Source organism: Pristiophorus japonicus, chromosome 6 (genome assembly GCF_044704955.1).
Source record: "Pristiophorus japonicus isolate sPriJap1 chromosome 6, sPriJap1.hap1, whole genome shotgun sequence".
Taxonomy (NCBI): domain Eukaryota; kingdom Metazoa; phylum Chordata; class Chondrichthyes; family Pristiophoridae; genus Pristiophorus; species Pristiophorus japonicus.
In genome coordinates, this window is record NC_091982.1 from 37,799,762 (window position 1) to 37,822,005 (window position 22,244).

At 40.4% G+C, this 22,244-nt stretch overlaps 1 protein-coding gene across 1 annotated transcript in view; it reads left to right on the forward strand.

Moving 5' to 3' along the window:
• Positions 1–22,244, forward strand: part of atrx (ATRX chromatin remodeler) — a 211,364-nt gene that overhangs the window by 184,406 nt on the left and 4,714 nt on the right. Inside the window, exons 30-33 of the mRNA XM_070883946.1 lie at positions 13,353–13,502; positions 14,761–14,886; positions 15,865–15,960; positions 19,563–19,691. Of these exons, the coding sequence (XP_070740047.1) occupies positions 13,353–13,502; positions 14,761–14,886; positions 15,865–15,960; positions 19,563–19,691 (501 nt within the window). The remainder of the gene's footprint in view (positions 1–13,352; positions 13,503–14,760; positions 14,887–15,864; positions 15,961–19,562; positions 19,692–22,244) is intronic.

Genomic DNA, 22,244 nt, shown 5'->3' on the forward strand with positions numbered 1-22,244 from the left:
TTAAAAGCAACACACCTTTTAAGGCTTGGGGTCCAGATAATTTGCTTAGGTGTAATAGAACAGAGGGTGAATTGTTGAGCTCTCTTCTCCATGGGATATGTGCATAACCTCTGGTTATTAAACTATAATGTTTAACTTGTCCGGGATACGTGAAACTAATTGTCTCGCAGACCATTGTTCGAACACCGTGTTGAGGAAATTCCAACTTTAATGTGCATTAAACTAAAATGTTTTTCTGTCGAAGCATTGTTGAAACATTTGTGAATTTTGATCAAAATCTACTACATATAATTGCCTATTGGAAATAGTGGGGATAAGGTGCAATGTTTTATGATCACTATATATCTGGTTTGAAAATTGAGGTGGTTTAAAGAATGGACTCAAATTAGCAGTTATAGTTTCATTAATATGAAAGACGTTGAGGAAAATGTTCTTAGCAGGAAGAACTCATTTAAAACCTCACTCTTCCCAAGATTTATAGGATTTTATAGTGGATAGGGGAACCCATCAATGAATTATAATCTAATCATGGTCAAAAGATTTGTGAATGTGGTAAATCGATTAAAGATGTATTATGAAATTTGTATTTTCATATTTGACTGGTAAATACAAAATTAATAGATGCTAGAAGGAAGAAATTAACAATGAATGATCTTGGCAGTACCTGTATCTATTGAACAAAATCAAAATAATATTCAATAATTAGGTGTGGGAGAGAGGCAGTTGATGCATTATATTTTTAATTTTTAAGTGTCTCCATTCTCTTCCCCTCCCAAAAAAAACCTAAATCTGATGCAGCCTTTTATCATCCAGCGCAGTCAATTTTTATTATTTGATCAGTTTATTTGAGCCACTGCTTTGTATTTATGATAATTTACAATTTTCACACATCACTGCCAGTGCTCAAATAACAAAGTTGAACATCCAAAGCTTTATTTTACAAATGCTGTGATCAAATATTAAGCACCTGAATTAATCTGGTACAAATGCTAGATTTGCTGATTTTGTCGCTTAACACACACCTTTTTGATGTAATGTGAGCTCCAAGGTGAACAGGATGCTGCGATTACAAATAGCCTGTTTGTCTGAAAGTTGCCAAGAGCAGAAAGGAATCAGTGGCAAGGGGCAGGGCTTTGTGGTGGGACAGAAGTGGATGACTTTAGTTTGAAAGCATGGAGGCAGATGAAGTGGTTGAGAGGTAGAGCTTGGGTGTTATCTGCTTGTATGTGTAAACTGAACCCTGTGTTTGATGTCATGAAAGGTCAGCACGTTGATGAGGAAGGAGGGGATCAAGGAGAGGCCCTAGAGATCAGTGCTGAGGAAGGAAGAGAGGCTATTATCAAATGCTGTGGAATAGTTAAGGAAGGATAATGCACCAAGGTTACAGGATGTCATTTGTCACTTAAGTTAGGATATTTTGGTACTATGAGGAGGCTTGGAAGCTGAACTGAAAGGATTCATACAGGGAACTTCTGGAGTGATAGGCACAGAGTGAGGGGTGACCACACAGCATCATAGAATGGTTACAGCACAGAAAGAGGCCATTTCGGCCCATCGAGCCTGTGCCGGCTCTCTGCAAGAGCACTCCAGCTAGACACACTCCCCTGCCCTTTCCCCATAGCCCTACAATTTTTTTTTCCTTCAGGTACTTATCCAATTCCCTTTTTTAAAGTTACGATTGAATCTGCTTCTCACCACCTTTTCAGGCAGTGAATTGCAGATCCTAACCACTTGCAGAGTAAAAAAAATTTCCTCATGTTGCCTTTGGTTCTTTCAATCACCTTAAATCTGTGTGCTCTGGGTCTTAACACTTCTGCCAATGGGAACAGTTTCTCTAACTACTGTCTAGGCACTCATGATTTTGAACACCTCGATCAAATCCCCTCTCAACCTCTGCTCTAAGGAGAACAACCCCAGCTTCTCCAGTTTATTCACGTAGCTGAAGTCCCTCATCCCTGGAACCATTCTTGTAAATCTTTTCTGCACCCTCTCTAAGGCCTTCACATCCTTCCTAAAGTGCGGTGCCTAGAATTGGACACAACATTCCAGTTGAGGCCGAACTAGTGTTTTATAAAGGTTCATCGTAACTTCCTTGCTTTTCTACTCTTTATGAAGCCCAGGATCCTGTATGCTTTTTTTAACCGCTGTCTTAACCTGCCCTGCCACCTTCAACAATTGTGCACATATACCCCCAGGTCTTGCTATTCCGGCACCCACTTTAGAAATGTACCCTTTAGTTTATATTGCGCCTCATTCTTCCAACCAAAATGTATCACTTTGCACTTTTCTGCGTTAAATTTCACCTGTTGTGTCTGCCCATTCCACCAGCCTGTCTCTCGTCTTGAAGTCTATCACCATCCTCCTCACTGTTCACTATACTTCCAAGTTTTGTGTCATCTGCAAATTTTGAAATTGTGCCCTATACATCCAAGTCTGAGTCATTAATATATATGATGAAAAGCAGTGGTCCTAGTACGGACCCCTGGGGAGCACCACTGTATACTTTCCTCCAGTCTGAAAAACAACTGTTCACCGCTGCTCTGTTTCCTATCACTAAGCCAATTTTGTATCCATACTGCCACTGCCCCTTTTATTCCATGGGCTTCAACTTTGCTGGCAAGCCTATTATGTGGCACTTTATCAAACGCTTTTTGGAAGTCAATGTAGACCACACCAACCGCATTGCCCAAATCAACCATCTCTGTTACCTCATCAAAAAACTCAAATCAAATCACATTTGTGGACCTTAGAAGGGCAAATGATATTGGAGTTAAAGTAGTAGTCGGAAATGCAGTTTTACCATCACAGCATTGTTCCTTAAATGATTTCAAGATATTTGCCTCCACTACTCTACCCTAGGGTCCATTCCATGTGTCGATCACTTTGCCTGAAGAACTTTCTAACTTGGTTCCTAAGTTTCTCTTTTGAACCTGTGTCCTCTTGTCCTACTCGTTTAGGTGAAAGTAATTTTCTAAATTTACCTTTTCTACATAGCTTCCTACCTTGTATACCTCTATGGTCACCTCAAGGCTGAAAAGCCAAAGTTTCTCTAGGCTTTTCCTCATGCCTCAGTCCTTGGATGTTAGACATCAAACTCATGACTTTCTGTGACTGACCTCGGGCTTCAACATCTTGTGTTTCAGTGACCAGAACTGAACGACAACAACAACTTGCATTTATGTAGTACACTTAGAAGAACGTATGAACCTATGTTTATACAATAGCCTCGGGACGTCACAAAGTTCTTTACAACCAATGGAGTACTTTTTAAGTGTTGTCACCGTTGTAATGTAGGAAAAATGTCCCAAAATGTTTGAGGCATAAGGAAAAAATGGATGCAGAGCAAAAGGAGGAAAGGTTGGGGCTCGAAGCTTGTTCAAAGAGGTGGGTTTTAAGGTTGGCCTTAACAGAGGAGAGGGAGGTTGAGGGAATTCCAGTGCATGGTGTCTAGGCAACTGAAAGCACAACTAGGGTTGCCAACCCTCCAGGATTTGGACTTCCAGAAGGCATTTGACAAGGTGCCACATAAAAGGTTACTGCACAAGTTAAAAGTTCATGGGTTTGGGGGAAATAGATTAGCATGGATAGAGGATTGGCTAACAGAGAAGATAAAGTTGGGATAAATGGTTCATTCTCTGGTTGGCAACCAGTAACTAGTGGGGTGCCGCAGGGATCAGTGCTGGGACCCAAACTATTTACAATCTATAACGACTTGGAAGAAGAGACTGAGTGTAATGTAGCCAAGTTTGCTTTTCCTCCCAGCTTTGTATCGTCAGCAATGTGTGAGGAGGACACAAAAAATCTGCAAAAGGACATAGACAGACTAAGTGAGTGGGCAAAAATTTGACAGATGGAGTATAATGTCAAAGTGTAAGGTCATGCACTTTGACAGAAAAAAAATCAAAGAGCAAGTTATTACTTAAATGGAGAAAGATTGCAAAGCGCCACAGTACAGCAGGACCTGGGGTTACTTGTGCATGAAACACAAAAGGATAGTATGCAGGTACAGCAAGTGACCAGGAAGGCCATTGGTATCTTGGCCTTTATTACAAAGGGGGTGGAGTATAAAAGCAGGGAAGTCTTGCTACAGCTATATAAAGTGTTGGTGAGGCCACACCTAGAATACTGTGTGCAGTTTTGGTGTCTATATTTACGAAAGGATATACTTGCTTTGGAGGCAGTTCAGAGAAGGTTCACTAGGTTGATTCTGGGGATGAGGGGGTTGACTTATGAGGAAAGGTTGAATAGGTTGGGCCTCTACTCATTGGAATTCAGAAGAATGAGAGGCGATCTTATCGAAACGTATAAGATTATGAGGGGGCTTGACGAGGTGGATGCAGAGAGGATTTTCCACTGGTGGGGGAGACTAGAACGTGAGGGCATGATCTTAAAATAAGGGACCGCCCATTTAAAACTGATGAGAAATTTCTTCTCTTGGTGGGGGGGTGGGGGGTTGCAAATCTGTGGAATTTGCTGCCTCAGAGAGCTGTGGAAGCTGGGACATTGTCTATTTCTGTCTTAAATTTATTCAGTTTCTTAAACGATGAGGGGTTATGGGGAGCGGGTTTAAGTTTCCCCATTTGCATTTGAGTGTTTGAACGGTAGAGGAGCAATGGTAAGAGTGGAGGTAGGCAAAACATTAGACAGTTATTGTGATGGAGAGGATAGGGGGTCGAAAGCTCAGCTTGGGGTTGAATGGGATTCAGTGTTTGCAAACTGTCTGGTTCGGCCTGAGAAAGTTGGTGGGGTTTGGAGTGAAGGGCAAGGGACTAAGATTTGTGATCTTACTGGAGCACAGTTTGGACTCTGACTATTTTGGCTATATAGTACAGCATTCTGTTTGCATTTTTGACAATCTACTGGGACTTCTATTTTTTTTTAGATTCAACCGTAGCTATTTTCACAATATTCATGGAATCCTTATGTCATCCATTTTTTCTTATATGCAGTACATTATACTTGTACTGTAAATTTCATCTGTTGTTACTTGCCCATTTTTTTTTTGTCCAACTCATTTTGTAGTTTCCAACATATTTCTTCAAACAACTGCCTATCCTAGTTTGGTATCTGCGAATTTTAGCAGTTTATAAGTTTGCAAGTGATGGAAGTAAATTAGAAATTGGGGTCTCAAATTTGAACCCTGTTGAACATCACCAAGTACTACCTTCCCCCCCTTCCCCTGACACATCATCTCTAACAAGTAATTTGCTTTCTACCCTTCAGTCACATTCTTATCCATTCCTGAATTTTATCTTGTCCCCTCTGCTTTAAGCTTAACTAGTAGGCTTTCTTGCAGTCCTCTGTTAAATAATTTTTGGAAGGCTATGTACACCATGTTATAAGAGTTTTCTATAGTTTACTTGGGATGTTGGTGTCACAAAAGTCAAGGAGATTCCTCAAAAAGGATCTGCCTTGTTTACTAGGATATGAAACGTGGTAACTGCTGGTGTAAATTGTTTTATCTGTTCCTCCTCTGTTCGGTCGCCAATTGATTAGAGAAGTCACCAGACTTATTGTCAAGTTATACCAAATAAAATGGTTTGATACGCAATTGCAATAACGATCTATTAACACTTTTGAGGTATTTCTTACTATGGACCAACCAAAGATTTTTCTATAGCCTTACTAGTTAGTATTGCAATAAATAAATTACAGATCAAAGAGCGAGAGATCAGGGCAGTTCATCCCACCAGTAGTTCAGAGTTTTATGTATTAATATAAAAAAAAAATATCTTTTAGTACAAAATCCTTGAACATCATGCATGCTCTACATATTGTGATATTGATAACTCATAGTGAATTTCTTGATTTTGTATCTGGCACAAGGACTAGAAGTTCATGCCTCACTCTGGGCACTCCACAGATTGTTGGATATAATCGCGTGAAAAAAAAAAAGCTCAGTTCTGCTTGCAAGGATCATTCATGTGGCACACGAACTGTATCTATATAATTGTGATTGACCATGTGTTTGTTGATGGCACAAATCAGATTGATGTGACCTAACAATTATGGTAATTGGAGCACAAAACCCATGTAATGCGCCTCAACTTCACAACATTGATGTAATTGTATTTTAGTATCGCTGGCAATTTATATAATAGGTAATATAACAGCATAGCTGGGGTAAGTCTGTTGTTTAGATCATAACAGTTGATAAATTTAATTTGCAACAGTGTACTAGTGATTATAGCTGGAGAGCTTTGTGAATAATATCAGTATGATGTATCTTAATGGGCAATGTATCTTGAGTTCCCAATTCAGTAACTTAAAAGTGTACTGTAAAAGATTGCCATTGAAACAGATGAAAGCTCATTGACCTGTTGCCTTTTATTATTTGTTTACGAGAGCTGAGATTTAAAAGTTTTTTTAAAAAAATGATCATGGAGTGCTGCATGATGGGAGGTCTGTACAGACTGTTGTAGACTGTTGAGACTGAATTTCCCAGGTTAAAGCTCGTCTTGGGTCAGAGGCTCCCAAGTGGGGTGGTGTCAGAAAGATTGTGAAGAGGTTAGGCTGGCTGAGGAGAGCACTCGATGCAACATCACATTTCCAGAGGAGGTGCATCAAGAGTCTGAATATCTTTATTTTAAAGAAACTGATCAAATTTAAATTTGAAGAAAAAGTATACACTAATGTAGCCTCGCATAGTGCAATCACAGCACAGCAATCCATTACTGTGCACCAGAAGCAGTTCTGATTGATCCAAATTTCACTTAGAAATTAGCAAGCATTCAAACGTCCCACACTGTGCTGAGATTGCCTTCAGACTTTTGTTTGCCAGTCTGCCATAGTACGGTAGGGTGAAGCTGCATTGGTGACCACTGCAGGCACCCACCAGGTAAGCGGCGTCTATTCACAATATTATAGTTTGCTACCAGTCCAGATAATCCTTGCCTGAATATAGTTGCGTGAAAAAATCGGCACTGATCTGCCATTTCAAACTGAAATATCGCGAACACCCCAGCTCCCCCTAACTCGTGTGCTGTGCAACTGACATTTGGTATTGTGAAGGGTGGAGCATTTTTTTTTTTTTTAAAAGCATAAAGTTGAGGATGTAAGGAACAAGTAGAACCAGGTAAAAGAGAAATAGGAAGTACGGTCCTCTATACTTGGACTTCATATTTACTGGTTCTGATGTAAATTATCAACTACAATGTGTTTGTGCTGAAGTTCTTGCTCAGGATAGCATGAAACCAAACAATCTAAAATGCCTTCTGCAGACCAAACATCCTGTCCTTAAAGATAAACCAGCAGATTTTTACAAAGGACAGATGATGGTAATTGAAGTTCAATGGCTGTCTTGTAAAGTTTGGCAAGAATCTTCAAACTGAGGAGTGCTGCATGTTTTTGATCAACTATGAATCAGCACTTCATCATTTCCTCAACCAGCACTTTCAGGTTTTACTGGGCTATTTGGTCAACATACTCGATGGCTTAATGAACTCCACCTTTCTTTGCGAGGCAAGATCTGTAACATTTCCATCTCACAAAAAAGTACAAAGCTTGGCCAATTATTTTTACTATGAAGAAGCTATGTTCTACGGGACAATGGGCCCAAATTTGTCCAGGAGTTGCTCTTGTTTTTTTTGGAGCAACTTGATTTTTCTGGACTATCTTAAAAATCCCAATTCTGCACATTTAATTTGCGCCAGTGTAAGTGAGTTAGTTAGGATTTTTTTTAGTTTAATTTTTTTTTCAAAAGGCGTTACCAGCCACCTATGCCTGTTTTGGCCATTTAAGCAAGTTTAGACAGCCAATGGTTGCTCTAAGCTAATTTAGGCCAACGTATGTGGCCGCACAGAAAACCCTTGCGGAGAGTTAAGGAATCAGCGCAGGTAGCCAGAGATAGGGGAGTGGGGGGGCGGGGAAGGGAAGTGTAGAGGACCTTGCAAAGCACTAAACACCTTCACAACAACATTCATGAAGCATAAAAACCATAAATAATAAAAAAATAAATAATAAGACTAAGTCCTACGTTCATAACTCGGCCTGAGAAGTTAGCGGGCCTGCCGGTGCGAGAGGCCACTCTACGCTCTATTGGGGATAGGTGAGATGCCCGGGTGGGGGAGAGAGCGCAGATAACTGGCCACACACAGCAGGCTGGGCTCGCAGAACATGGAGGCTGCAGGAGTGAACTCCGAGGGACTGGTGGACTTCTCTCTCCGAGGACTGCTGACCTCCTCCCCCACCCCGATCAAAACACACTTTCTCTCCTCCTCCCCACCCACCCACCCCGGCAAAACTCCACTAAAAAGCACAACCATCAATAAATAAAAAATAAAACTCGAGTCCTACCTTGGTGCGGGAGGCCACTCGGCTGGGGGTAGGTGCGGGACTCTCTCCTTGACGTGCAGCAACCCGGCGTGCTGTGACGCCACTCGGCGTGGGATAGGGGCGGGACATCGGGTCCCACGCTGCAGAGGAGCTATTGCACATGCGCGAAACCTCCAGTGCGCATGCGTTGAGCTGCCAGCACTCTTTTGAGCGCAGGGCCCTCACTCCGCCTCCCACTGTAATTGCCGCGCCAAGCACAAGGACAGTCGACAGTGCGGGGAGAATACGGCTATCTTTTCGGCGCCGTTTTGAGCGTGGGAAGTCAGTGCGCCGAAAAAAACGGAAGGCCAAATTTTGGCCCAATGTAACAACGTTCCTGACCTTGCCTTCTGTTATGGACTGCAAAATGTCAGTTCTAGAAGTTAAAGATGTGATGCTGGAGCATTTGTCTCAGCTTTGCTCAAAATTCAATGCACATTTTCCTGAAAGAGAGCAAATAAATTCCAGGATTCCGTCTGGAATCAAAATCCATTTTTAGAGGACTTCGTAGCAAAGGCCAAGATTGCTACGAGTCCAAAAGGGAATTTGATCGGTGCTGATGATTCTGTTTTGAAAGACAATTTTAAAATCATGTCTCTTGATCAGTTCTGGTTCTCAGTTCAAAAAGTTTCCTTAGTTGTTCCAAAGAGCCTTTGAAATATTTGTGTGCTTTGCCTCAACGTGTGTGTGAAGTTGATTTTTCTTCACTTTTATTTACATCAAAAATAGTGTAGAATCAGCTTGAATGTAGAGACAGATTTGCGCTTGAAACTTTCCAAAATCAAACTGAGATTCCATTAATCGTGCTGCAAAGCAAGCTTATTCTACTCGCTGAGAAGGACGTGTCATCATATGTTCTCTTGCGTTCAAGTTTGTTCCATTGTATAGCACTGGTACTATACTATTTTATATTGTTTTCTGTCTTAAGCAATGTTATGTTAGCCGAGAAAATAAAATCCTCTTCTACGCAGAAATGTGGGGGGGAGGGGCGGGGATTGGTCTTTGGCAATAGGACAAGAAGGACTATCACTCAATTTGTGCTACTGATAAAGATCCGTTTCACCCACTGTTAAAAAGCTGGGCGCATGGGGCGTGAATCTCCGATTGGGGAGCTCAACAAAAAGACATTTCAGGACCTCTGTCCTAGACTGTTGTAGAGAATTCAAACCAAATGATCAAGAAATTGTATCTTAGCTTGCATATTGTACAATAATTGCTTGTGGGCTTGTAGATAAAGAAGGGGGTGCCTTTTTGTAGTTCTGTTTGTAGTCAATCTTAATTAATTGACCAGTACTTAATATAATTGAATCCTAATAATCTCCTCAATAGTTTTGTACAAAATGTTATGCTTGAATTTCACGTTATAAAATGGGATATTGGAAGTTTGGATGAGATGGAATTTTCTCTGGATTTGATTGCCCTGTAAATAGGCATGTTCAGGATTAGGTATGTGAAAGTGGTTTGATTATGAACACTGATTCAAATATTAAGCTAATGTAAGCTAATGTGAAATGAAAATTGTCTCCTTAAATGCTGCTGTATAGTTACCATGTACAACCCAAGCTGTTTTGGTCCTGTGATTATTGTGTAGTGGAAAATGATTTCTAATCCACTGAGCCCATTTCCTGCTGTGTAAACAATTTACATTTCTTGAAAAAAGTGTCTTGTGGCTCTAAGTGATGTAAGAATTGTATTTATGTTTGAAGGAGCTTTCACTTTTCATCACCTTCCGTCCATTAAATGAGAAATAAAGCTTGGACAAAGAAAAGCAAACAAGCACAGTTGGATGTAATCTGAACCATATTTCAATGACAATATTGGCTGAGTAGGCATGTATTGTATTTCAAGACATTGTTTTCAGTAATGTTGCCTTGGATACAAAGAAATCTTTGTAAAAGATTTTTTTTTTTAAAAAGCACAGCATACTTATTTACCTATCTGTGAACATATCTGACAAACACCTGATGATGGTTTTATTTTGGCGCAGAATTTTAGTTGGACAAACGGGTGAAACATTAACTCTTTCCTGGTTTATAGGACAATCTGAAACATTTAATTTAGTTCACTTTGATGTATTAAGTGCTTTCACGGTATGATTTGTATGACCATGTCACTAATGTAAAACAACATTACTTAAAAGTTTGGTAAATGCATACTGACACCTGTCACCTTAGGGACAGAATTTATTGATGAGTGCAATCTTCATTTTGGCCAACCTCAATTATTAATTTGGGACCAGGTGGCTGCTATATACAGAAAATCTTTAGGACCACTTCTGAACTTAGCTATCTGGGTTTACAGAAAATAAGCATCTTGGGGATTGGGCAGAGATGGTCTTTGCAAACTAATGGTTTCTAAATAAATCTATTTCCAGTTAAAAGATAGGAAAGTAGTCATCATTGGAGACAGGTAACCTGAGAAACAAGTTTGACTGGGCCGGAATTTGCAATGGGTAATAATGGCGAACTAACTGCGTTTGCTGTAATTTCCCCACTGAAACTGACTGAAACTTCAAGATGTTGCATTCGTGCAAGTAAATCCTGGAGTTGCAGTCAGTCATTCATTACTCTGACACAGGCTGTGCTGTGGCCCACCTCCCCCCGACAAAAACTTGGCTTTCCGTGCTAATATTGCTGTTAAATACCCCATTAAAAGTTGGATTAGGTGTAACTGGTTTTAACAGCATATTGACTGCTAAACAAACATTCTGGCCCTGAAAAACTCATAATTTTGTGGAGTGTCAAATTCTCCATTATGATTTTTTTCAATTAGAATTTTTAATTTTAAGCAATTTTATATAAAAAAAATTAAATTGTGTTCATATTTATTTTAGGTTTACCCTTTCTCGTGAGAGCCCCAATCTTTGTTTTGCTGGGATTCCCCATTATATTACACCGAAATTACGAGTGGGCAGTTTTCTTTAGGACCAGCAATGAACGCCTTTGCTTCGCTGCTGACCGCAAATTCTGGGCCTTTATTTTCTGATGCACAGCACCATCTGGTGCATGCGTAACAATGATTAAAGTTCACACAGAGTTTGTTCTGAGACTGATCTTTCATGGAAAATATTCTGGTAAGAACATGTCTTGCATTTATTGCGTGTTATTCAGGTGTTTAGGCACATCACTAATCAACTCAATCAGTTTGTGGCTGTACAGGCACACTGCAACCAGATTAGGTTCATTTGTTTTTGTACTTGTAGGAAGTTGACTTAAATCTTTGAATAATATTTACTAATTTGATTGGAGTATAAAACTGGTTTTCATTCCGAATATGCTCATACGGCAAATGTTAATTCCTTTAAAGTTCTTGGTGTACCTTTTGATGAATTGTTGACAGGCTCGTACGCTTTTTCATTAGGGAAGCAAATTACTAGATAACTTGATTGCCGAGTTACAAATCAGTATGTTAACTGTTTCACAACATTTATTTTCATTAAATGCAATGTTTTAGTTAATCTGGATAATTTACGAAAGTCTTTTAAACTTGGAAAATATTAAATCTAACTCCAGAAAATACTACATAGTTCTCCAGGGAACAAGTGGCTAAACTAAGGAAGTAGTAGCAGGATATTTAGAAAATCATAATGCAATCCAGCAGAGTCCGCATGGTTTTCTGAAAGGGAAATAGTGTTTGATAAATTTGCTGGAGTTCTTTGAGGAGGTAACGAGCAGGGTGGATAAAGGGGAACCAGTAGATGTATGGTGTATTTGGATTTCCAGAAGGAATTCAATAAAGTGCCACATAAAAGGTTACTGCACAAGTTAAGAGTTCATGGGGTTGGGGTAATATATTAGCATGGATAGAGGATTGGCTAACTAACAGAAAACAGAGTTGGGATAAATGGGTCATTTTCAGGTCGGCAAACTGTAACTAGTGGGGTGCCACAGGGATCAGTGCTAGGGTCTCAACTATTTACAATCTATAATAATGCCTTGGATGAAGGGACCGAATGTAATGTAGCCAAATTTTCTGACGATACAAAGATAGATGGGAAAGCAAATTGTGAGGAGGATGCAGATAATCTGCAAAGGGATATAGATGGGTTAAGTGAGTGGGCAGAAATTGGGCAGATGGGAGTATAATGTGGGAATATGTGAGGTTATCCACTTTGGTAGTAAGAATAAAAAAGCAAATTACTTAAATGGAGAGAGACTACAGAGAGGCTGCGGTACAGAGATCTGGGGGTCCTTGTACATGAAGCACAAAGTTAGCATGCAGGTACAGGAAGTAATTAGGAATGCGAATGGAATGTTGGCCTTTATTGCAAGGGGGAATGGAGTATAAAAGTAGGAAAGTCTTACTACAACTGTACAGGACATTGAGACCACACCTGGAGTACTTCGCACAGTTTTGGTCTCCTTATTTAAGGAGGGATATACTTGCATTGGAGGCAGTTCAGAGAAGATTTACTAGGTTGATTCCTAGATGAAGGGGTTGTCTTATGAAGAAAGGTTGAGTAGGTTGGGCCTATTGGAATTTAGAAGAATGAGAGATGATCTTATATGATTCTGAGTGGGCTTGACAGGTTAGATGCAAAGGGGATGTTTCCCTTCATGGGGGAATCTAGAACTAAGGGGCATTGTTTCAGAATAAGGGATCGCCCATTTAAAACGAAGATGAGGAGGAATTTCTTCTGAGGGTTGTGAATCTTTGGAATTCTCTACCCCAGAGAGCTGTGAAGGCTGGGTCATTGAATATAGTTACAGTGGAGATTGACAGATTTTTGAACTATAGGGGAAGTCGAGGGTTATGGGGAACAGGTAGAAGAGTGGAGTTGAGGCCAAGATCATGATCTTATTGAATGGCGGAGCAGGCTTGAGGGGCCAAATGGCCTACTCCTGCTCTTATTTCTTATGTTCTAACTGGTTTAAGGAAATGAGTTCAAAAATATGATGTACCTTACCACCTATCTACTGTACCTAGAGATTGCAGCTAGGATTACCGAGTTGTTGATTGAACCTTGTCTACCTTTAGTAAAATGTCCCAACTATAGCTCAGATGGGATAATCAACAATGATGTTTGTTTTTTTAAATAGGATCACATTTTGGCAGAGATACTTCAAAACCAGAAAGATTATCTCGTGGGCTACCATGAGCATGACTCTCTTTTGGACCACAAGGAGGAGGAAGAGCTTAGCGAGGAGGACAGAAAAGCTGCATGGGCTGAGTATGAAGCAGAAAAGAAGGTAAGGAACTCTTTAGATTAACTGAGCAATAGCATCAAACCGATCTAAATTCCTAGAGAGAATTATGCATCTGGCCTAAAATAACAATTCTGTGCAAAGCTGACATAAATCATCCTAAAATGGATAGAAAAATTGCATAAAATATTATATACAGACATTTAGCTTCTCTCATGTCATAATTCATCAAAATAGGGTTTAATCATATAGCCAAATGGAGCTATGCTATTGTAGACATAATAAATCAAATGGATTATGAAAACATTTGATTTTCAATGTATGTCTTGCATCTATTTTGAAATGATCAGGAACTTAGTTTTCGTAAGGTACATTATTGAAAAATCTGAAGGAAACTGTTTTGTTACCTAGTATAAACTTGTTCTTATGGTGTTTAATAACTACTTGCATTTATATAGTGCATGTAATATGAAATCATGCCAAGAAAATCTCATAGGGCCACTTAAAATGGACAACGACACAGTAAAGGACAAACTTGAGCAAAGCAAAGCTTTGTCAAATAAATGGGTTTTGAGGGTGTTTTTAAGTTAGAGAGAGAATTTGAGAGGGAATTCCAAAGAGTAGGACATGGGTGCTTGTAGGCTCTCCTACTAGTGATTGCGAGATGTGTGCGTTGTGCAAAAAAGCCTGTCAGAAAAATGGGATGTTCAGAGAGGATCTGGAGGCCTCATTGGTTGTGTTTAAACCATTGCAGGATTTTTACATTGATTCTTACGTACCAGTGTAGTCATAGTAAGTGCACAGGAAAGTTGGGTGTAAATTGCCATCGGCAAAATGGACAACTTCACGCGTAAGTTCCAGCTGATTACATGCCCACAGGAAATTCCAGGCTTATATACACCTACAAAGTTCCATGCATGTACATAACAAAAATGCTATTCAGATATTTTCTCGTAATACACTTAACAGAAATTAGCCTCCATAAAGATGTTCTGGTATTTAGAGGGACATCACTGATAACTATTTGTTGAACTAAGCATTTTAAGTTCCTACTCTTGGGATGAGTAACTGTAAGATACAACAATTAGTATTTTATGATCTAAAAGCTGCGATGGAAATGTTGTATTTGTGGATAATTTGTTTTAAATTCCACTTCATTACAATCTGAATAAGGAAACAACATCAGGCTTTGTTCATGGTTACCAAATGGCTTAAGATAAAATTGCTGCTTTTAATGTTTCATGTTACTGGTGGGTTTCTGAATGATTAACGTGGCCTTTTTTTAAATTCTCCTTCCATCCAGGGTCTCTCCTTGCGAACTAATGTCCCAACTGGGATTAATTTCCCTGCTGCCAATTTCAGCTTGCAGGCTCAACATATTCCTTTCAACATAGCAACATTGTCTGCAATGAGTAATCAACAGCTGGAGGTGGGTAATCTGATCCACATGTAACTAGTAATCCCACCACCTTAATGGTAATTTGGGTGGTTATTTGAGGTTCAAAGCACTATGTTTGAGATTAATTTAATCCAGTATAGTCTAAAAATTGTACTGCAGTGATGTAATGCACTGTATTTTAGTCAATTCCAAGTGGAAAGGGACTTGTTTCCAATTGTTTTAATGGTAAAATACATAAACTTAAATGCATTGGTATTGCCTATCTCAAAAGATCTTGCTGATTGTTGTTAAGTTGTTTTCTGTTTTTGTAACATTCATAGTATGCAGTATGTAAAGGTGCAGTATACTTAGTATGTGATTGACAAGTGCTTGGCTTGTGGGGGAGTGGCCCTAGCTACTGATTCTGTGGTTGAATGTTTTTTTAAGAGTCATTGCAATACTCAAGATTATTAAAAATATCACTTCCTCAGCCGTCCATATAATCCATTGCGAAGGGCGGGGTACTCACAGCTATGCTTGACTCTACCCATAGGTGTCGTGTGATCAGAAGCAGGATTCCTGGGTGATTTCTATTTCTTCCCTTTCCTGTCCCAAAAACTCATGGATGTTAAGGACAATCGTAGTGCTGTACTTCTGCATTGGCAGAAAGTAGCAATTATAGGATCAGTATAAGTTGCTTTAATGATGGCAGTGACAACGCAATAAGTTAAAAGTCAAGCTCGTGCAAAAAGAATATTCAACTGAGGACAGTAGTAGATGGCGTTAAAATATATGCAGGGAGTTATGTCAGGATTTACAAAAAATTAAATACCCAGATTGATCTGACGAACTCAGTTTAGTAAACCGGCATGACATAATCACAAGGTTTGGTCTGATTTTATATTTATCTTTTACATACAGTGGTTGAGTCACATTTATTTCAAATAAAAGACTGAAATGTGAAATATTGCCACCTAAAAATATATTGTATGTAATTGTGAACTTTAATGTGTTCCTTTCCACTTTAAGGATCTTATCAACCAAGGCAGAGAGAAGGTGGTAGAAGCCAGTACAAGTATAGCAGGTGTGAGAACAGAGGCTCTTGAAGACCTAATTGCACAAGTGGTAAGAAATTTGGGTGTTTATTCCTTAATATGGGGGGTGGGGGGGAGTAACTTATTTTAAGTACGTGTAGTCTGCTCAAACAAAATCTTATTGTGCTGCTGTGTTATGGAGATGACATTTTAGCAACATGGGATATTTTCTCACCATCAAAACCTTTGGTTCATGCAGTGCATTACATCATTTCATGGTCTATAGCTGTGCATTGGTCTGAGACTCAAAAATGATACATGTTGGATTTTCTCATAACAAAATAACAAGTGCTTCAGAACATTTAACAAAAAAGGTTATAAAAATGTTTAATGAAAACAAGATAATGCCCTATTTTAATACCATTAATCTTAGCTTTTATACTGCCCCTTATAGACCATGCTGATTATGCACATATGCTTAAGATGGAAAGTTTGGCTAACTTTCTGATAAACAACGAGGAATATTATTGCTCACTGAATAATGGAAGCACTATTGACAAATGCACTCCCAAGCTCAGAGCACATTTTTTAAATTGTCTTTTTTATTTGTGTTTCATTATAAAATGTAATGGAGAAAGTCGCAGGGTGACTGTTAAGAACTATTTCAATTGATACCCAAATTGCCACCTCAAATCCCCGAAATAGCTTCATTTTTTTTTATTTAAAAAAAAAAAGTTTTATTTCTTGCTACTTTTGCATTGAAAGTTCCTCATGCCTGCAAGACAAGCTAAGCTTTTCTCTAGAAGTAATTCTTTGGAAGAATTCTGTTGCCTTTGCCAGCTCCTGGCTTCAAATTCTGTGTCTGCTGCAGGAAATGTCTGTTATGCCCGATACCTCTCATCATCTCATCATCTTGGGCAGTCCCTCGGAATCAAGGAAGACTTGCTTCCACTCCTGAAGTGAGTTCTTTGGTGGCTGAATAGTCCAATACGAGATCAATAGACTCTCACAGGTAGTTGTTGAGGGAAGGGGTGGGTGGGACTGGTTTGCCACACGCTCCTTCTGCCTGCGTTTGATTTCTGCACACTCGACGTTGAGACTCGCAGTGCTCAATGCCCTCCCGGATGCACTTTCTCCACTTGGGGTGATCTTTGGCCAGGAACTCCCAGGTGTCAGTGGTGATGTCACACTTTATCAGGGAGGCTTTGAGGGTGTCCTTGTGACGTTTCCGCTGCCCATCTTTGGCTCGTTTGCCGTGAAGGAGCTCCACATAGAGCACTTGCTTTGGGAGTCTCGTGTCTGGCATGCGAACTATGTGGCCCGCCTAGCGAAGCTGATCGATTGTGGTCAGTGTTTCAATGCTGGGGAGGTTAGCCTGGACGAGGACACTGATGTCGGTATGCCTGTCCTCCCAGGAGATTTGCACGATCTTGCAGAGACATTGTTCGTGATATATCTCCAGCAACTTGAGGTCTCCTCTGTACATCGTCCATGCTTCAGAGCCATACAGGAGGGTGGATATTACTCCAGCCCTATAGACCTTGAGCTTGGTGGTAGATTTGAGGGCCTGGTCTTCGAACACTCTTTTCCTCAGGCGGCCGAAGGCTGTACTGGCGCACTGGAGGCGGTGTTGAATCTCCACATCAATGTCTACTTTTGTTGATTAGAGGCTCCCGTGCCGTGGATCTTGATGACTGGGGGGGGGGCAGTGCTGTGCGGCGAGGACATGCTGGTGGAGGACCTTTGTCTTACGGATGTTTAGCGTAAGGCCCATGCTTTCATATGCCTCAGTAAATACATCGACTATATCCTGGAGTTCAGCCTCAGAATGTGCGCAGACGCAGGTGTCGTCCGCGTACTGTACCTCAACGACAGAGGTTGGGGTGATCTTGGACCTGGCCTGGAGGCGGCATAGGTTAAACAGTTTCCCACTGGTTCTGTTCTACTCCAGCGGGGAGCTTGTTGACTGCGAGGTGGAGAATGGCAGCGAGGAAGATTGAGAAGAGGGTTGGAGCGATGACACAGCCCTGTGTGACCCCGGTCCGGACGCGGATTGGGTCTGTAATGAATCCATTGGTAAGGATTACGGCCTGCATGTCGTTGTGGAGCAGGCAAAGGATGTTGACAAACTTTTGGGGGCATCCGAAACGGAGGAGGACACTCCATAGACCCTTGCGGTTGACAGTGTCAAAGGCCTTTGTAAGGTTGAAAAAGGCCATGTATAAGAGCTGGCGCTGCTCCTTGCATTCTTCCTTCAGCTGTCGCGCTGCAAAGATACTGCCTCCCATCATGCCATGATTTCAGTCTTGAATTTTCAAAGTCTTCAGTGGAATTTGAAGAGACTGCAGGGGCTTGGCCAAGAAAGCTGACCTAGTATTTTACATGCTAAGATTATTAAGTTGGTTCTCTTATTTTGTTCCCTAATCCAGTGACTTTTCATTGCTAGACAAAACAAAGCTGAGTAGGTTTGATATTTAAGTAATCATGATCCAGACCCAAGTCTCTTTTTTTTTTAAAGTGGAAATTATTGGATAATAAACATAGCTCACAATCTCAGCACCTTGAGGAAAGTACTAAACACAAAATCATAGTACTCTCTCGGCAATGTGTTCTGCCCCTGTCAAGTAGAGACACACTAGATTGTTGTACACAGAAGGTGGGGAATAGACAATGTCCAGGCTGTTGGTGGGTGCCCACATGTCAACTCAGACTTCAGATGATTAAAATGCTTGCAAACTAAATTGTAAATGCTGTCTCTTAAATATGGCACTAACTTCCTATCCAATGTGCACTGACTATTACAATGACCATTTTGTCACTTCTCTTGGAAAAGTAATCCAAGGTGAGGACATGGGGGTTGAAAACAAATTCTGATCTGGACAGTCAGGGCATTGCCCCATCTCAGACAATTATCAAAATTCAATATGTATTTTCATTCCATGCCAAAGTAACCCTGTTCAATCCATATTAATGGATATAGGAACAGTAGTAGACCATTCAACCCTTCAAGTCTGATGATTTCCACTAGCCTTTGTGTGAAAAGGTGCTTCCTGATTTCACTGCTAAATGGCCTTGCTCTAATTTTGCTCTGGATTTCCCTACCAGAGGAAATGGTTTCTCTATCAACTCGGCAAATCCCTTTAACATTTTAAATATCTCTATTGGATCAACCCGCATCCTTCTAAAATCAAGGCAATACAAGCCATGTTTATGCAACCTTCCCTCATGATCTAACCCTTTAAATCCTGGTATAATTCTTGTGAATCTGTACTGTACACCTTCCAAGGCCAATCTATCTTTCCTGAGGTTCACTATCCAAAACTGAACGCACTACCCTCGATGGGGTCTAACAAAGGCTCTGTAAAACTGAAGCATAACTTAAACAAAATATTTGCAGTTATATGGAGAAAAGAACTTGCACTATATAAGTTTTAGATGGTAAAAATAATTTCTAGACATTTACTAATTTTCACAGACAAAAAAATAGCTGAATTCAGAGGTTTTTTACCCTCTTGCTGTGCTTTGCATTCATTCAATATGAACGTTATTTAGGAATTCATTTTTAGTCTGAACTGTCATTGGCCACTTTGGAATTGAACTGGGCTGAGATTAATATTTATTCACAAACTGCATGTTTTTTTTTGTTGTCAACTTTCCTGTTCCAGGTTTTTAACAGCTGTTCCTTTTCTTTAGTGGAAAGAGAATCCCAACCTTACTGAAGATCAGGTTCAAGCAGTGTCACTCAGCAGACATGCAAGCCAAGAGCTGGAAATAAAACGCAGAGAGGCAATGTACAATGATATCCTTTCAAAGCAGCAGCTGGTAAGATCTTTTGGTCATCTTGGCCCTGTTTTTGATGAATAAACACTGGTGCCTTAAGTCCATATAACAAATCCTTTTGCAGACTTCATTCTACCGACCACTTAGCAAAACAGGAGTTGATTTGTGCTACATATCTGACCTTGCCAATTTTTTTCAAGTTACGATCTTCATTGTACTTTTCATGAAAATAGATGTTTAAACAAGGTCCTGTTTGAACATTTTCAAAATGTCTCAACAATATGGAAAACATGCTCACTCTAGATTAAAAAGCAAGACTAACATTCATAGCTTTGTTTTATCCTATTGATTGTATTTGCATTACTTATCACAGGTATTACATTTTCATATTAAATTTCAGTTGAATAGATGCACATAATTTACTTGTGTTTTTAGGTTTCTATTCAAGTCGTGTATAGTTTGCGAAAGATGAGTTACCAAAATTGATCATGACTAATTCTGGCTAACTTGCATTACAGTTGGTTACTGAACAAGCAAAGCTTCAAGTTGCTAAAATATAGCAGAAGTTTGAGACATAATTACAGTATTCAGGAAACCACTTCAGTAATCAAATGTTTTCAGTAGACCAAACTAGATGTCTGAAATATGTGCAACTTTATATCAAAAGATTCAATTTACTAAACTATATGTAAAATCTGAGCTCCAATTCTAGAGCTACAGTTTGATTAGAAATTTTAATCTGAAAACCATCAAAGTAGAAAAAAAGTATTATTTTTTTCAATGCAGTGGTGAAAAATAATGCAATTTGGAAGAAACCTTTTTAATGCCTGTCGTTTATTTTCTCAAGTAACTACTAAATAACATTCTTCAATTTAATTTATGAACACTATTTATTTACTTCTCATGTACTACATAAATTAATGTTTCACCCTCAAATGGGCTCCATTTTGCCCAGGAGTTGCTCTTTTTTTTGGAGCACCTAGATTTTTTTGGAGTATCTTAAAAATCGCAATTCTGCCCATTTAATTTGCTCCAGTGTAAGTTTTTTTTTAAATGTTGTTTTTTTTCCAAAAGGGGGTGTTACTAGCCACTTACGCCTGTTTTGGCCACTTAAGCAAGTTTAGACAGCTAAAAGTTACTCCAAACTAACTTAGGCCAGCGTATGTGGCCGCACAGAAAAACCTTTGCGGAGAGTTAAGAAATCAGCGCAGGTAGCCAGAGATGTGTGGGGGGGGGGGGAGGAGAAGGGAAGTGAGAGAATCTTGCAAAGCACTAAACACCTTCACAACAACATTAAAGAAGCATAAGTACATTTAAAACACCAAGCACTAAACAAAGCAGAAAAATAAGCATTCAATAACAAATAAAAAACACAAGGAAGCTGAGAGGATCTGCACCTAGCACCAAGAATCAAACAAGAATTTAGGACCACATAATCAATCAATAAATAAATAAACAAATAAAAAATAGAAGTCCTACCTTCAGCAAAGCTTTACTGCAGAAAAACACTAGCAGCTGGGTACTGTTGCAGAGTCTATAGCAAGCTCTGCACACTCTGGCCGCCGATGGGGGAGCCCATTCGGCCAGGGCTAGGAGTGGCAAGCCTCACACCGGGAGGCTAGGCTCAATGCAGCATCGGTGAAGTGGGGGAGGGGCGGGCGGGAGGCTGAACGTAGCATCGGTGATGGGGAGGGGAGGCTGAACACAGCAGGGAAAGCCTGGTGTACGACGCAGTGCTGGAACTGCACTGTTCCCTCGCAGGTCTGGGCCTCCACGCTGCTCCTGGGCCTCCGCACACCACTCCTTTTACTTAACTGGTTAGAAAAATCATCCTCTACATTGTCATCATCCCAGTTGTCTTCCAGACATGGGCATCTTCATCTAAACTAGTCCAGCCTTCAGCTAGGAGTTCCTCAAACTCATCATTCTCCTCCAGCAGCCCCAGGTCATAGCAAGCTCAGCACACTCTGGCTGCCGATGAGGGAGCCCATTCGGCCAGGGCTAGGGGGCGGCGTGCTTTGGGCCCCTCCCACACAGCCTGCAGAGCACATGCAGAGATTCTGGGGGTGAGGAGCTACTGCACATGCGCGCACACTCTAGCGCGCATGTGCAGAGGTCCCGGCACTGTTTTCAGTGCTAGGACCTGGCTCCGCCCCCCTGCCGGCTCTGTTTATCCAGCACGGCCCTAGCTCCGCCCCCCACTGCTTGTGCTGCACCAAGGCCTCTGACGTTCCAAGGAGCGGAGAGAATAGAAGTAAATTTTCGGCACTATTTTTTGTGTACAAAGTCGGCGCACCTCAGGTTGGTGCACCATTTTAACCGGAGGGGCCGGTTAACTTGAGCCCTATACTTGGAAATAGCCACCGTTTTATTTCAGAAATAAGGTTATCCAGAAATGGACTTCTGTAACACACAAAATCAGCCACTTCAATCCTTCTGCCACAGGAATGGAGATCACAGCATTTGAATAGCTTCTTGTTCCCATGGATGGCTGGACTCCTATTCAAATCACTAAAGTTATTGAGCATCCAAGGAAAGCTGGGATTCTTCAGGAATCCTATTTGCATTTGCATGGGTGGGAGTTACACCCCATTA